Source organism: Ornithorhynchus anatinus, chromosome 4, assembly GCF_004115215.2.
Source record: "Ornithorhynchus anatinus isolate Pmale09 chromosome 4, mOrnAna1.pri.v4, whole genome shotgun sequence".
NCBI classification, from domain to species: domain Eukaryota; kingdom Metazoa; phylum Chordata; class Mammalia; order Monotremata; family Ornithorhynchidae; genus Ornithorhynchus; species Ornithorhynchus anatinus.
In genome coordinates, this window is record NC_041731.1 from 130,485,171 (window position 1) to 130,502,352 (window position 17,182).

The 17,182-nt window shown below is 48.7% G+C and overlaps 1 protein-coding gene across 3 annotated transcripts in view; it reads left to right on the plus strand.

Annotated features, from left to right (window-relative positions):
* The window catches only part of SORCS2 (sortilin related VPS10 domain containing receptor 2), a 1,085,532-nt gene extending 1,069,066 nt beyond the window's left edge, over positions 1-16,466 (plus strand). For 2 of the 3 annotated variants that reach the window (XM_029063664.2, XM_029063667.2), the window contains 4 exons: positions 2,857-2,959; positions 4,429-4,586; positions 15,746-15,825; positions 16,127-16,466. In XM_029063664.2, the coding sequence (XP_028919497.1) occupies positions 2,857-2,959; positions 4,429-4,586; positions 15,746-15,825; positions 16,127-16,150 (365 nt within the window). In that variant the 3' untranslated portion in view covers positions 16,151-16,466. The remainder of the gene's footprint in view (positions 1-2,856; positions 2,960-4,428; positions 4,587-15,745; positions 15,826-16,126) is intronic. The other variant, XM_029063665.2, reaches the window with a different exon arrangement.
* The last annotated feature ends 716 nt before the right edge of the window (positions 16,467-17,182 follow it).

The window sequence follows — 17,182 nt, forward strand, 5'->3', positions numbered from 1 at the left end:
CTTGCTGTGTGCAGAGCACTGTACTAAGAGAAGCAGCGTAGCTAAGTGGAAAGAGCCCGGGCTTTGGGAGTCAGAGGTCATGGCTCTGCCACTTGTCAGCTGTGTGACTGTGGACAAGTCACTTCACCCCTCTGGGCCTCAGTTCCCTCATCTGGAAAATGTGGATGAAGACTTTGAGCCTCACATGGGACAACTTCATTACCCTGTATCTCTCCCAGCGCCTAGAACAGTGCTCTGCACATAGTAAGTGCTTAACAAATACCAACATTATCATTATTATTATTATTACTAAGCACTTGGAAAGTACAATTTGGCAACAGAGAGAGACAATCCCTACCCAACAACAGGCTCACGGTCTAGAAGGGGGAGACGGACAACAAAACAAAACAAGCGGACAGACATCGATAGATTTTGTCAAATGTAGGACGACTCCGCATTCTCCAAAGGAGTGAATGAGCTGATTGAGAAGCAGTGTGACCTAGTTAACAGAGCCCGGGCCTGGGAGTCAGAATGCCAGCTCCACCTCGAGTCAGCTGTGTGACCTTGGACAGGTCACTTCACTACTCAGTGCTTCAGCTCCCTCATCTGTAAAGTAGGGATCGAGATCGTGAGCCCCATACGGGACCGGGACTGTGTCCAACCTAATTTGCTTGTATCCGACCCGATGCTTAGTACTGTGTCTGGCATCTAGTAAGTGCTTATCAAACATCACAGTTACGAATATTGTTATGATTATTGTCCCAAAGTCGTGACCCAAATCAAGGCCTTCCCTGCTCAGCTGGGCCTTTCTGTCTGTTTCTCTCTGATGCCCCAACGTAGGAAGGGGGAAGAGAATTCCTGGAAAGGTGGGTGGTGATGAACAGCGCCCTCCTCCATTCATTCAGTAGTATTTATTGAGCGCTTACTATGTGCAGAGCACTGTACCAAGCGCTTGGAATGTACAAATCGGCATCAGATAGGGACAGTCCCTGCCCATTGACGGGCTCGCAGTCTAATCGGGGGAGACGGACGGACAAAAACAATAGCAATAAATAGAATCAAGGGGTTGTACATCTCATTAACAAAATGAATAGGGTAATAAAAATATATACAGTTGAGCGGACGAGCACAGTGTTGAGGGGAGGGGAAGGGAGAGGGGGAGGAGCGGAGGGAAAGGGGGGAAAGGGGGCTTAGCTGAGGGGAGGTGAAGGCGGGGGTAGAGGGACAGCAGAGGGAGCAGAGGGAAAAAGGGAAGCTCAGTGTGGGAAGGCCTCCTGGAGGAGGTGAGCTCTCAGGAGGGCTTTGAAGAGGGGAAGAGAATTAGTTTGGTGGAGGTGAGGAGGGAGGGCATTCCAGGACAGTGGGAGGATGTGGCCCAGGGGTCGACGGCGTGGAAAATGAAAGCAGGCCCAGTGGAAGTACAGTGAAGCAGGGGCATAATAATAATAGTAATTATGGTATTTGTTAAACACTCTGTGCCAGGCAATGTACTAAGCTCTCGGGTGGATGCAAGCAAATCGAGTTGTACCCAGTCCTTGTCCCACATTTTACAGATGAGGGAACTGAGGCACCGAGAAACGAAGTGACTTGCCCAAGGTCACACAGCAGACATGTGGAAGAGCAGGGATTAGAACCCACGACCTCTGACTCCCAGGCTCTTGCTCTCTCCACTTGGCCATGAGTACGCAGTACATTGTGTGTGACACCTTCTAAACGCCTAACGTGCCATTACCTTTTATAGTATTTTCATTATCATTATTGTTATTTGTATTATAATTAATTTATTCATTCCATCATATTTATTGAGCACTTACTGTGTGCAGAGCATTGTACTGATAATAATTATGGTATTTGTTAAGTGCTTACTATGTGCTGAACACTGTTCTAAGCACTGGAGTAGATACAAAGTAATCAGCCTGCCCTATGTGGGGCTCACTTTCTTCATCCCCATTTTACAGATGAGGTAACCGAGGCACAGAGAAGTAAAGTGACTTGCCCAAGATCACACAGCAGACAAGTGGCGGGGGCTGGGATTAGAACCCAGGTCCTTCTGACTCCCAAGTCCGTATTCTTTCGACTAAGCCCCGCTGCTTCTCACACACTAAGTGCTAAGCACTGGAAGATATAAAATACAACAGAGTTTAGACGCATTCCCTGCCCACAGTGAGTTTATAGTCTAGAGGGGGAGACCGACGTGAATAACAACAACAATAATGATAATAATAATAACAGTGGTATTTATTATGTAACTTACTATGCTCCAGGCCCCATTCTAAGCCCCGGGTAGATACAAGATAATCAAACTGGGCTAAGGTCCTGTTCCAAATAGGCCTCGGAGTCTTACCCGGTGCTTAGAACAGTGCTCCAGCATTCAGAACAGTGCTTGGCACATAGTAAGCGCTTAACAAATACCATTATTGTTATTATCATTAATCCTCATTTTACAGATGAGGGAACTGTGGCCCAGAGAGGTGAAGTGACTCGCTCAAGGTCACACAGCAGATAAATAGCGGAGCCGGCATTGGAACCCAGGTCCTTCTGACTCCCTGGCCGAGGCCCTATCCACTAGGCTACGCTGCTTATAAATGAATACATTACGGATCTGTGCGTAAACGCTGTGGGGATGAGGGAGGGGTGAAGAAAAGTTGCAAATCCAAGTGCCAAGGTGATGCAAACAGGAGCAGAAGAGGAAATGAAGGTTCAGTAGGGGAAGTTCTAGACTGTAAACTCGTTGCGGGCGGTGAATGCGTCTATTTTTGTACTGTACTTTCCCAAGCGCTTAGTATAGCGCTCTGCACACAATAAGCGCTCAATAAATACAATTGAATGAATTGAGTACATGAATGGAAGGCCTCTGATCCCATCCTTTGTTTGCAGCTTCGCAGAGAAGCGGAGGCAGTGGCGGCTACTGGGCTATCGTGGTTCTCTTTGTCATCTCTGTTTTTGCTGCTGGTGCGTTCATCCTCTACAAATTCAAAAGGTGAGTCAGCCTTTAATAATGATGATAAAAATAATGATAATGGTATTTGTTGAGTGCTTACTATGTGCCAAGCACTGCTCTAAGCCCTGGGGTAGATACAAGGGAGTCAGGTTGGCCTACGTGGGTCTCACAATCTTCATCCCCATTTTACAGATGAGGGAACTGAGGCCCTGAGAAGTGAAGTGACTTACACAAAGTCACACAGCTGACAGGTGGCGGAGCCGGGATTAGAACTCATGACCTCTGACTCCTAAGCCCGGGCTCTTTCCACTGAGCCACGCTGCTTCTCACTTCCCCCCCCCTCTAGCTTGTAAGATCATTATGGACAAGGAATAGGTCTGTTTATAATAATAATAATAATGTTGGTATTTGTTAAGTGCTTACTATGTGCAGAGCACTGTTCTAAGTGCTGGGGAAGATACAGGGTAATCAGGTTGTCCCACGTGAGGTTCACAGTTAATCCCCATTTTACAGATGAGGTAACTGAGGCCCAGAGAAGCTAAGTGACTTGCCCACAGTCACACAGCTGACAAATGGCAGAGCTGGGATTTGAACCCATGACCTCTGACTCCCAAGCCCGGGCTCTTTCCACTGAGCCACGTTCTTTTGTCCTCTTTTGTCCTCTCCCAAGCACTTAAAGAGCATCGTGGCATAGTGGAAAGAGCCTGGGCTTGGGAGTCAGAGGCTGTGGGTTCTAATCCCGGCCCCGCCACTTGTCTGCTGTGTGACCTTGGGCAAATCACTTCACTTCTCTGTGCCTCAGATCCCTCATCTGTAAAATGGGGATTAAGACTCTGTGCCTCTCCTGGGACAGGGACTGCGTCCAACATAGTAATAATGATAATAATTATGGTGCTCGTCAAGTGCTTACTGTGTGCCAAGCACCGTTCTAAGCCCTGGGGGAAATACGAGTTAATCAGGTCGAACAGAGTCCCCGTCCCATATGGGGCTCGCACTCTCATCCCCATTTTACGGATGAGGTAACCGAGGTTCAGAGAAGTGAAGCGACTTGCCCACAGTGAGAAGCAGCGTGGCTCAGTGGAAAGAGCCTGGGCTTTGGAGTCAGAGGTCATGGGTTTGAATCCCGGCTCTGCCACTTGTCAGCTGTGTGACTGTGGGCAAGTCACTTCACTTCTCTGTGCCTCAGTTCCCTCATCTGAAAAATGGGGATGAAAACTGTGAGCCCCACGTGGGACAACCTGATTCCCCTGTGTCTACCCCAGCGCTTAGAACAGTGCTCTGCACATAGTAAGCGCTTAACAAATACCAACAAATACCAACAAATACCAGACCAGGGCGGAGTTGGGATTCAAACCCAGGCCCTTCTGACTCCCAGACTCGTGCTTCAGCCACTAAGCCGGGCAGTTTCTTCTATCGACCCCAGCTGTTAGTGAGGCACTTGAGGCAGAGTAAGGGCTTAAGAAACACCGTCATCAGCTGTGACTCCACATCCTCTCCCTCGCTTTCAGGAAAGTCCCGGGCCGGACGGTGTATGCCCAGATGCACAACGAGAAGGAGCAGGAGATGACGAGCCCGGTCAGCCCCAGTGAGGACACGCAGAACATTATCCAGGGTGAGGAGTTTATTGATGATGATCTGGACACTCAGACACTAGGGAACGCAAGAGGTAAACTCCAACTTCCGTTTACTTGTTTTTGCCGAGTATAATAATAATAATATTGATGGGGTTTGTTAAGCGCTTACTATGTGCCGAGCACTCTTCGAAGCGCTGGGGTAGATACGAGGTCATCAGGTTGTCCCGCGTGGGGTTCACAGCCTGCATCCCCATTTTACAGAGGAGGTCACTGAGGCCCCAGAGAGTAACAATGATGATGATGGTGTTTGTTAAGCGTTTACTGTGTGCAAAACACTGTTCTAAGCTCTGAGGTAGATACAAGGTCATCAGGTTGTCCCACGTGGGGCTAACAGTCTTCAGCCCCATTTTCAGATGAGGTAACCGAGGCACAGAGAAGTTAAACGGTTTGCCCAAGGTCACACGGCAGACGGTGGCAGAGCCGGGATTGGAACCCACGCCCTCTGACTCCCAAGCCCCGGCTCTTGTCACTAAGCCACACTCTTCTCAAAGTTGTCTTCCTTAAAGCGAGTTGCAGCTTGGCCTAGGGAAAGAGCCTGCGTCTTTGAGTCACAAGATCTGGGTTCTGATCCTGGCTCTGCCTCTGGCCTGCCGTGTGACCTGGAGCAGTTCTCCTAACCTCTCTGGCCCTCGGTTGTCTTGTCTGTAAAATAGGAAGAAGATCTACTACGACACCAGAAAGGGGACAGAAACTGTGTCCAATCTGATAACCTTGGGTCTACTCCAGCACTGAACACATAGTAAACACTTAGTGAATGTCTTTAGCGAAAGGTCCTCGGAACAAAATACTCTTTTACCTTGAGTCCCCTTTAATTGTTTGATTCAGTCACCTGAGAGTGGTTGGAATAATAAATATAAAGCCAAGAAGTCTTTCTCATTTTCCCAGAGACCACGTTTATTTCTCTCTCTTTCTCTATTTCCTCTCTCTCTTTCTCTCACACACACACACACACACACACACACACACACACACACACACACACACACACACACACACAACATATCCTATCATCAGGGATCCCAATTTCCTAATCTATTTAATCGAATTCTCCCAAGGGCCTATTCCTACCCTCACAGAGCTTACAGTCGATGAAATCTATAGGCATTGAAATCCATTCCTAGGAGGGAAGCCATGGAATATAAGGATATTGTCATAAGTACGGTGAGGATGGTGGGTGGCTTGAGTATATTAATAATAATAATGTGGGTATTTGTTAAGCGCTTACTATGTGCAGAGCACTGTTCTAAGTGCTGGGCTAGATACAGGGTAATCAGGTTGTCCCTTGTGAGGCTCATAGTCTTCATCCCCATTTCACAGATAAGGTAACTGAGGCACAGAGAAGTTAAGCTCATTCATTCAATAGTATTTATTGAGCACTTACTATGTGCAGAGCTCATTGGAATGTACAATTCGGCAACAAGAATAGAGACAATCCCTGCCCCAAAACAGGCTTACGGTCTAATCGGGGGAGACAGACAAAAACAATAGCAATAAATAGAATCAAGGGGATGTACACCTCATTAACAAAATAAATAGGGTAATAAAAATGTATACAAAGGAGCAGACGAGCACAGTGCTGAGGGGAGGGGAAGGGAAAATAATAATGTTGGTATTTGTTAAGCGCTTACTATGTGCCAAGCACTGTTCTAAGCGCTGGGGTAGACACAGGGGAAGCAGGTTGTCCCACGTGGGGCTCACAGTCTTAATCCCCATTTTACAGATGAGGGAACTGAGGCACAGAGAAGTTAAGTGACTTGCCCACAGTCACACAGCTGACAGGTGGCAGAGCTGGGATTCGAACTCAAGAGGAGGAGCAGAGGGAAAGAGGGAAAGGGGGCTTAGCTGAGGGGAGATGAAGGGGCCGGCAGAGAGGGAGCAGAGGGAAAAGGGGAAGCTCACTGTGGGAAGGCCTCTTGGACGAGGTGAGCTCTCAGTAGGGCTTTGAAGATGGAAAGAGAGTGAGTTTGGCAGAGATGCGGACAGCGGGAGGATGTCGGCCAGGGGTCGACGGCGGGATAGGCGAGAACGGGGGACGGTGAGGAGATGGGTGGCGGAGGAACAGAGCGTGCGGGGTGGGCAGTGGAAAGAAAGAAGGGAGGAGAGGTAGGAGGGAGAGCCTTGTAGCCTAGAGTGAGAAGTTTTTGTTACGTGCGGAGGTTTTTAAGAAGGGGAGTGACATGCCCAGAGCGTTTCTGCAGGAAGATGAGCCGGGCAGCGGAATGAAGAATAGACTGGAGCGGAGAGAGACGGGAGGAAGGGAGATCAGAGAGAGGGCTGACAAGATAATCCAGCCGGGATATTATGAGAGCCCGTAACAGTAAGATAGCCGTTTGGGTGGAGAGGAAAGGGTGGATCTTGGCGATATTGTAAAGGTGAGACCGGCAGGTCTCCGTGACGGATCGGATGTTGGGGGTGAACGAGAGAGCCGAGTCAAAGATGACACCGAGGTCGCGGGCCCGAGAGACGGGAAGCATGGTCGTACCATCCACGGTGATGGGGAAGTCAGGAAGAGGACAGGGCTTGGGAGGGAAGATGAGGAGCTCAGTCTTGGTCATGTTGAGTTTTAGGTGGTGGGCCGACATCCAGGTAGAGACGTCCCGGAGGCGGGAGGAGATACGAGCCTGAAGGGAGAGGGAGAGGACAGAGGCAGAGATGTAGATCGGTGTGTCATCTGCATAGAGATGATAGTTGAAGCGATGATACTTGAAGCCCTGAGAGCGGATGGGTTCACCGAGGGAGTGAGTGTAGATGGAGAACAGAAGAGGGCCGAGAACTGACCCTTGAGGAACCCTGACGGTTAGAGGATGGGAGGAGGAGGAAGAGCCCGTGAAGGAGACAGAGAATGAGCGGCCAGAGAGATAAGAGGAGAACCGGGAGAGGACGGAGTCCGTGAAGCCAAGGTGAGATAAAGTGTGGAGGAGAAGGGGATGGTGTACAGTGTCAAAGGCACTTTTAAGACTTTTAAGTGACTTGCCCACAGTCACACAGTTGCCAAGTGGCAGAACAGGGATTCGAACCCATGACTTCTGACTCCCAAGCCCGGGCTCTTTCCACTGAGCTACGCTGTTGCCGACCCTCTGTAGACTGTAAACTCACTGTGGGCAGGGAATGTGTCTCTTTATTGTTATAATGTCCTACCCCAAGCACTTAGTAGTCATTAATTCATTCAATCATATTTATTGATCGCTTACTATGTGCAGAGCACTGTCCTAAGCTCTAGGGAGGGTACTGTATAACAGTAAGCAGACGCATTCCCTGCCCATCACGAGCTTACATTCTAAAGGGAGGGACAGATATTAATAAGAATCAATAAATTACAGATATAGAGATAAGTGGTGTGGGGATGGGAGGCAAGGATGAAGAAAGGGAGTGAGTCAGGGTGACCCAGAAGGGAGTGGGAGAAGAGGAAAGCAGGGCTTAGTCAGGGAAGGCCTCTTGGAGGAGGTGGACCTTCAATAAGGCTTTGACTCTCCGGGATTCGGGGAGGGAAGGTGCTCCGGGGCAGAGGCAGGATGTGGGTGAGAGGTCGGCAGCGAGAGAGATGAGATCGAGGTCCAGGGAACAGGTTGGCATTAGAGGAACGAAGTACGCGGGCTGGCTTGGAGGAGGAGAGTAGTGAGGTGAGGTAGGGGGCAAGGGGATTGACTGCTTTGAAGCCAATGGTGACAGAGGTGGGTGGGCAACCACTGGAGGTTCTTGAGGAGTGGAGAAACATGGCCTGAATGTTCTTTTAGAAAAAAGATCCAGGCAGCAGAACGAAATCTGGACTGGTGTGGGGAGAGACAGGGGGCTGGGAGGTCAGCAAAGGGTCTGATACAGTAATCAAGGCCGGATAGGATGAGTGATTGGATTACCTCGGTAGCAGTTTGGATGGAGAGGAAAAGGTGGATTTTTGCCCTCTGTTATGAGAGGATTTCAGGGACAGGCGCCCCAAGACAGAAGGAATTCCTGGCTCTGATTCTGCCACATGGCTGGCTCCAGGTAAATTTAATTTCTTGGATGACTGCCTAATTTTCTGTTTGGAAAAAAGCTAATTGGGCAAACAACGAAACACTCATTTTTCATTCACAAAAGCAGATATTTTCTCTCCCAGACCTACATATTTGCCAAGGAGGCCCCATACAATTTTTGAGGTTTTAATCTCAGTTAAGAAAAACAAATCACGGTTTTGGCAAAGCACGCAGGGAACTTCCCTCCTTCATTCCTTCCTTGCTGTCCTCCCTCTTCCCTCTCTAATCCCAGCTCAACCAATTGTCTGCTGTGTGACCTTGGACAAGTCATTTAACTTCTCCGTGTTTCCTTGTCTATAAAATGGGGATCTGTCTTTCTCCCCCTCTCTCTTTCTCTCTCTTTCCTTCCCCAGTAAAAATAATGATAATTGTGGTATTTCTCAAACACTTACTATGTGCCAGGCATTGTTCTAAGTGCTGCAGTAGATAAAGAGATAATCAGGTTGATTGCAGTCCCTGTCCCAAATGGGGCTCACAGTCTTAAACCCCATTTTATAGATGAGAGAATTGAGATACAGAGAAGTTAACCAACTTGTCCAAGGCCTCAAGTGGCAGAGTTGGGATTAGAACCCAGATCCTCTGACTTCCAGGCCCGTGCTCTATCTGTGCACAATTAGGGGGTGGGGGGCAGAGGAGGAGCCCTCAAAGGACACTGAAAATGAATGGCCAGAGAGCTAGGAGGAGAACCAGGAGAGGATGGAGACAGTGAAGCCAAGGTTAGATAACATTTCCTGGAGAAGGGAGTGGTCTACAGTGTCAAAGACACTTCTCTGTGCCTCAGTTACCTCATCTGTTAAATGGGGATAGAGCCTGTGAGCCCCACAGGGGACAGAGACTGTGTCCAAGACTGTGATTTGCTTGTATCCACCCCGAGCTTAATACAGTGTCTACCACAAAGTATGTGCTTAACAAATACCATCAGTATCATTATCATCATCATCATTACTACTGTTATTATCATGGCCACAGACTCCTTACCCCTTCCTCCCTTTGACCTGGAACTCCCTCCCCATTCAGACTATGGCTCTCCCTGTCTTGAAAGTCCTACAAAAATCACACCTCCTCCAAGAGGCCTTTCTTGATAACCCCTCATTTCCACACCTATTTACCCTCACTTCTGCCTCACCTAAGCCTTTGGATCTGTACCTTTCAAGCCCTTTGATTCTGTCCCCACGCCAGTCCCACAGCCCTCAGACACTTACCCTTGACATCTGTTTGTTTCCTTATCTGTTATTTCTTTCCATTTGTCTTCCCCACTAGACTATTCACTACTTGTCTCCCAACTCTGTTGCTGTTTTATTCTCCCTAGCGCTTAGAACAGTACTCAGCACATAGTAAGTGTTCAATAACTGACTGATATTAAGCACTTTACTATTATCAACAATCAATCGATCGTATTTATTGAGTACTCACTGTGTGAAGAGCATAGTAATAATAATGTTGGTATTTGTTAAGCGCTTACTATGTGCAGAGCACTGTTCTAAGCGCTGGGGTAAACACAGGGGAAGCAGGTTGTCCCACGTGGGGCTCACAGTCTTCATCCCCATTTTACAGATGAGGGAACTGAGGCACAGAGAAGTTAAGTGACTTGCCCACAGTCACACAGCTGACAAGTGGCAGAGCTGGGATTCGAACTCATGAGCCCTGACTCCAAAGCCCATGCTCTTTCCACTGCACCACGCTGCTTCTCAATAATAAGCGCTGGGAGGGGGGAAGAATATAACAGAGTTGGTAAACACATTCCCTGCCCACAAGGCGCTCTAGAGGGGGAGACAGACATTAATTGAAATAAATAAATTACAGATTTGTGCAGAATTCATTCATTCATTCATTCAATAGTATTTATTGAGCGCTTACTATGTGCAGAGCACTGTACTAAGCGCTTGGGATGAACAAGTCGGCAACAGATAGAGACAGTCCCTGCCGTTTGACGGGCTTACGGTCTAATCGGGGGAGACGGACAGACGAGAACAATGGCACTAAACAGCGTCAAGGGGAAGAACATCTCGTAAAAACCGATGGCGACTAAATAGAATCAAGGCGATGTACAATTCATTAACAAAATAAATAGGGTAACGAAAATATATACAGTCGAGCGGACGAGTACGGTGCCGTGGGGATGGGAAGGGAGAGGTGGAGGAGCAGAGGGAAAAGGGGAAAATGAGGCTTTAGCTGCGGAGAGGTAAAGGGGGGATGGCAGAGGGAGTAGAGGGGGAAGAGGAGCTCAGTCTGGGAAGGCCTCTTGGAGGAGGTGATTTTTAAGTAAGGTTTTGAAGAGGGAAAGAGAATCAGTTTGGCGGAGGTGAGGAGGGAGGGCGTTCCGGGACCGCGGGAGGACGTGGCCCAGGGGTCGACGGCGGGATAGGCGAGACCGAGGGACGGTGAGGAGGTGGGATAAGTGCTGGGGGGATAAGGGGGCGGGGGGTGAATGAAAGCAAATCCAAGTGAAAGGGTGACATGGAAAGGAGCTTAGTCAAGGCAGACCTCTTGGAGGAGGTGTGCCTTCAATAGGCTATGAAAGTGGGAGCGGGATTGTCCGTCAAATAAGACCGCAACAGTAATGACGGTGCTTACTGTGTGCAGAGCACTAAATGCTTGGGAAAGTACAATAGAACAATATGAAGACACAGTCCCTGACCAATAATAATAATGATAAAAAAAGCACTATTCATTCATTCAGACGTATTTATTGAGCGCTTACTACTTGCAGAGCACTGTACTAAGCACTTGGAATGTACAATTCGGCAACAGATAGAGACAATCCCTGCCCAACAATGGGCTCACAGTCTAAACAGGAAGGAACTAGGAAGCAGCGTGACTCAGTGGAAAGAGCCCGGGCTTGGGAGTCAGAGGTCATCGTTTCGTATCCCTGCTCTGCCACTTGGCAGCTGTGTGACTGTGGGCGAGTCACTTAACTTCTCTGTGCCTCAGTTCCCTCATCTGTAAAATGGGGATGAAGACTGTGAGCCTCACGTGGGACAACCCGATTGCCCTGTATCTACCCCAGCACTTAGAACAGTGCTCTGCACATAGTAAGTGCTTAACAAATACCAACTTTATTATTAAACAGGGAGATTAGGGGAGGGTAGATACATGATGACTAGATTAGACCCAGTGCCTGTCCCACATGGGGCTCAAGGTCTCAGAAAAGCCAAAGAGAGTCAGTCAGTCAATTGTTATGTACTGAACACTTCCTTTGTGCAGATCACTGTACTAAGTGCTTGTGAGAGAAGGACTTAGAGAAGCAGCATGGCATAGTGGATAGAGCTTGGACCTGGAAGTCAGAAGGTCATGGGTTCTAATTCCAGCTCTGCCACTTGTCTGCTGTGTCACCTAAGGCAAGTCAATTAACTACTCTGTGCCTCAGTTCCCTCATCTGTAAAATGAGGATTGAGACTTTGAGCCCCAAGTGGTACAGGGACTGTGTCCAATCCGATTGCCTTGTATCTACCCCATTGCTTAGAACAGTGCCTGGCACATAGTAAGTGCTTAACAAATACAATAATATGTGATAATAGAAACATTCCCTGCCCACAGTGAGCTTACAGTCTAGAGGGGGAAGCAGACATTAATATAAACAAATAAAATTGCAGAGATGTACAGAAGTGGTGTGCGGCTGGAAGGGTGGAATGAATAAAGGGAGCCAGTCAGGGTGACCTAGAAGGGAGTGAGGTCTGTCTACTTGTTTTGTTTTGTTGTCTGCCTTCCCCCCTTCTAGACTGTGAGCCCATTGTTGAGTAGGGATTGTCTCTATCTGGTGCCAAATTGTACTTTCCAAGCACTTAGTATAGCGCTCTGCACATGGTAAGAGTTTAATACATAGGATTGAATGAATGAATGGGAGAAAAGCAAAGGGTGAGAGGTTGATCAGGGAAAGTCTCTTGGAGGAAATGGGCCTTCAATAAGGCTTTGAAGGGGGAGACAGTCATTGTTTGTGGGATATGAGGAGGGAGGGCGTTCCAGGCCAGAGGCGGGATGTGGGCTAGTGGTTGGAGGTGAGATAGATGAGATGGAGGCCCAGTGAGAGGTTGGCATTAGAGGAACGAAGTGTGCGGGCTGCGTTGGAGTAGAAGAGTAGCAAAGTGAGGTAGGAGAGGGCAAAGTGATTGACTGCTTTGAGGAGCAGGGATAGCCATTATTATACCCTCTATACCCTTGTGAGCTTGTTGTGGGCAGGAAATAATAATAACAATGGATTTGTTAAGCACTTACTATGCGCCAAGCACTGTTCTAAGCACTGGGGCAGATACAAGGTCATCAGGTTGTCCCACGTGGGGCTCAGCGTCTTCATCCCCATTTTACGGATGAGGTAACTGAGGCACAGAGAAGTGAAGTGGCTTGCCCAGGGTCACACAGCAGAAAGGTGGTGGAGTCTGGATTAGAACCCATGTCCTCCGACTCCTAAACCCGGGCTCTTTCCACTAGGCCACGCTGCTTCTGTGTCTGTTTCTTGTTTTAATGAACTCCCCCAACCACTTAGTAAAGTGCTTTGCACACAGTAAGCACTCAGTAAATAGGATTGAATGAGTAGACTGTAAACTCCTTGAGGGCAGGGCTCCTGCCCATGTTACTCTATTGTAATCTCTCAACTAGTGAGTTGAGAGTTGAGTTGTGTACTCTGTGAGTACACATTCAATCAATACCGTTGACTGATTTTGATCAAATGCAACAGCCAAATTGACTCCACCGTTTATTAAAGTTTTACTTTGTGCTAAACACTGGGGTAGGCATCAGATCCAACCTTTCTGCTCCCCCTTGTTTTCACAGTCAATCGCATCCCCACTTGCAGGTGAGGGAACTGAGGCATGGAGCAGTGAAGTGACCTGTCCAATGCCGCAGAGCAGACAACTGGCAAAATCAGGATTAGAACCCAGGTCCTCTGACTCCCAAGCCCATGCTCTTTCCACCAGTCCCTGGGGCCTCCTGTTCTCCTACTAAAGGGAATCAGGGTAGACTGTGACACGATGTTAGAAGGTTGTCCCAAGTGGGACTCACAGTCTTAATCCCCATTTTACAGATGAGGTAACTGAGGCACAGAGAACTTAAGCGACTTGCCCAAACTCACGGAGTTGACAAGTGGCCGACCCGGGATTAGAACACATGACCTCTGACTCACAAACCCGGGCTCTTTTCACTAAGCCACGCTGCTTCTATCTGTATGTACCTGTAGGTAACTTATCTATTTATTTTTATTAATGTCAGTCTCCCCCTCTAGACCGTGAGCTCGTTGTGGGCAAGAATGTGTCTGTTTATACTCTCCCAAATGCTTAGTACAGTGCCTCACACAGTGTAAGCGCTCAATAAAAATGAATGAATGAATGAATAATCCCAGCTCCCTCACTTGTCTGCTGTGTGACCTCGGGCAAGTCACTTCACTTCTCTGGACCTCAGTTCCCTCATCTGAAAAGTGGGGATTAGGACTGTGAGCCCCATGTGGGTCAGGGACTGTGTCCAACCCGATTTGCTTATATCCACCCCAGCGCTCAGTACAGTGCCTGGCAAATAGTAAGTGCTTAACAAATACAACAATTATTATTATTATTATGAGACAGTCAATCAGTCGATCACATTTATTAAGCAAAGCACCGTACTAAGAGCTTGGGAGAGTACAATAGAACAATATAACAGACACATTCCCTGCCCACTTAGGGCTTACAGTCTAAAGCAGGAGGCAAGCATTAATATAAATCAATAAATGACAGTTCTGGACATAAGTGGTGTGGGGTCGGGAGGGGAGATGAAAAAAGGGAGCAAGACAGGGTGACACAGAAGGGAGTGGGAAAAGAGGTAAGGAGGGCTTAGTCAGGAAAGGCCTTTTGGAGATTCATTCATTCAATAGTATTTATTGAACGCTTACTATGTGCAGAACACTGGACTAAGCGCTTGGAATGGACAAATGGGTAACAGATAGAGACAGTCCCTGCCCTTTGACGGGCTCACGGTCTAATCGGGGGAGACGGACGGACGAGAACGATGGCGATAAATAGAATCAAGGGGATGGATGAACATCTCATTAAAACAATAGCTGGGGCAGCCCAATTTTCTGGTGTTCCCTTTGTGCCTCATGGCACTTTAGACATTTTCTAGTCCATAATTTCCAGATTCCCCTTGGCCGACTCCCTAAGGGGAAAAGCACAAGCCTGGGAGTCAAAGGATCTGGGTTCTAATGCCAGCTCTGCCCCATGTCTTTTGGGGGAATCCAGGTAAGTCATATCTGAGAAGCATAGAGAAGCAGCGTGGCTCAGTGGAAAGAGCCCGGGCTTTGGAGTCAGAGGTCATGGGTTCTAATCCCAGCTCTGCCACTTGTCAGCTGTGTGACTGTGGGTAAGTCACTTCACTTCTCTGGGCCTCAGTTACTTCATCTGAAAAATGGGGATGAAGACTGTGAGCCCCATGTGGGACAACCTGATTCTCCTGTGTCTACCCCAGCGCTTAGGACAGTGCTCTGCACATAGTAAGCGCTTAACAAATACCAACATTATTATTATATCATTCATCTGTGCCTCAGCTACCCCATCTGGAAAATGGGGATTAAATCTCACTCCCTTCTACATAGACAGTGAGCCCCAAGTGGGACAGGCACTATGTCCAATCCCATCAACTAGTACTCACCCAAGTATTTAGTACAGTGCTCTGCACACAATAAGTGTTCAGTAAGTGCCATTAATTAAGTGAATTAACTCATATCTACTCCAGCACCTAGTGGGTAGGAGCCGGGCCTGGGAGCCAGAAGGACCTGGGTTCTCATCCCGACTCCACCACTTGTCTGCTCTGTGAAGTTGGGCAAATCACTACACTTCTCTGAGCCTCAGTGACCTCATCTGTAAAACGGGGATTAAGACTCTGAGCCCCATGTGGGACGGAGACTATGTCCAACCCGATTTGGATAGATCCACCCCAGGGTTTAGTACACAGTAAGCGCTTAACAAATACCCCAATCATGTGGGACAGGGACCGTGTCCAACTCAATCACCTTGTATCTGCCCTAGCGCTTAATACAGTGCCTGGCACATAGTAAGCGCTTAGACAATACGACGATTATTATGATCATTTTTAGAACAGCGTTTGGCACGTAGTAAGTGCTTCGCAAGTACCGCAGTGATGATAACAATAATGATAATAAAGTTGACGGCATGGCGTCCTCGTCCCCCTGTCCCCCTCTCCACACCATTGCCTTACAGGGGCCTCTTCTGAGAGAGAGGGACACTTGTCCAGTTCCAGAACCCCCTTATTGCTGATGCCATTCAGTGTCCAGTCTCAGGTCAGTGGCATGGCGGATCTCACGCTCTCCTCTCACCCCACACCCTTCCGGAAAACACCAGTTTCGGGGGCGAAGAGGCCCATCCCACGCGGTCACTGAAAAAGCCCGTCACCCCTCACCACCGGCTTTAAGGCACCGAGACGGAAAGAATCCCATTGGTGCCTGCGACGGCTGCAGGCTTCCTTGGAGACGAGGTGGCCGTTTTGTTCGATGAGGCGGCCATCCGGTTCGACGGCTTTGGGCCCGTGGGTTCCTAAATGACGAATGACGCCTAACCTTGCCTCTGTTCCCGTTTTCCTAGGCAATCACTCAGGCGTGGTTCTGAGCATAAACACCAGGGAGATGCACAACTACCTGGTTAGCTGATGTCCGTCGCCGGAAACCTGCGCGGAAGAGACTTCTCGATTTTTTTTTTTTTTTCTCCCGGGGGAAGTCACTGAATTTCAAACCTGGCCCTAAGTGGCGTGGACGGGAGGTTTCCGAAGACAGCCCAGGAGCGTGTTTTCTACCGTCTACCCCAGAAGAAGGAAAGCCCGCTGCCTTTTCACGTGTGGACTGAGCGTTTGACATAACTTAGGAAGCAGATCCTCAGCCCCAGGCCCTCCCCACTCCATGTATTCTAATTTCTTTGTGTTCTCGTTTGGGGAGTGGTTTTCTTTTCATTAGTTTTTCTGAAGCAAGGTACCCGTCGTGATCGTCGTGGGTTTTCCACACGTCTCTCTCCCTCCTGCCAAACTGACTCTGAACCACAAGTGGGCTGGGAGGGTGAAAAACCCTCCCACGCCCCCACTTTGGATTCAACGTCCACCCTGTCCCTTTGGAGATGGCAGAAGAGGAAATGTGAAAGTATGAACCCGCTAGCTCTCCTGGGGAGGCTCAGAGAGGCCTCTGACCTTGTCCGTACCCTTCAGCTAGGCCAGGGGAAACACTCGTCACAGGGTGTCACCCTTGTCATTGTAACGGGCCCTGATCAAAACGGAAACAACCCCCTCATCCCGCTTGGTGATAGCACCAGTTATTGCTAGTGGAGGGTTCTGATCCCCTGCCCCTCTGCCCAAGTCTTTTTAAACTTCAGTTCATGTAAATACCACTTTAGGTAGCTCTCGGGTAATTTTTGGAACTCTCTCTTATTACGGCAGGGGACTCCCCGATCCCCGGACACCCCTCAGTCCTCGGACCGAGGCCTTCCCGCGAGGGAGCGGAATCGAGAGGCCCAGGTCCCGCTGAGGGACAACCCCGCCGTCCAGGGAGATTTGGAGCCCCCCACCAGCTCTGATCTAAATCCAGGACGGGTTCACTTCCCTCCATGGTCTTTTTCTACTCAGAAGTGTGATGGTGGCGGAGGAAGGAGGGAGTC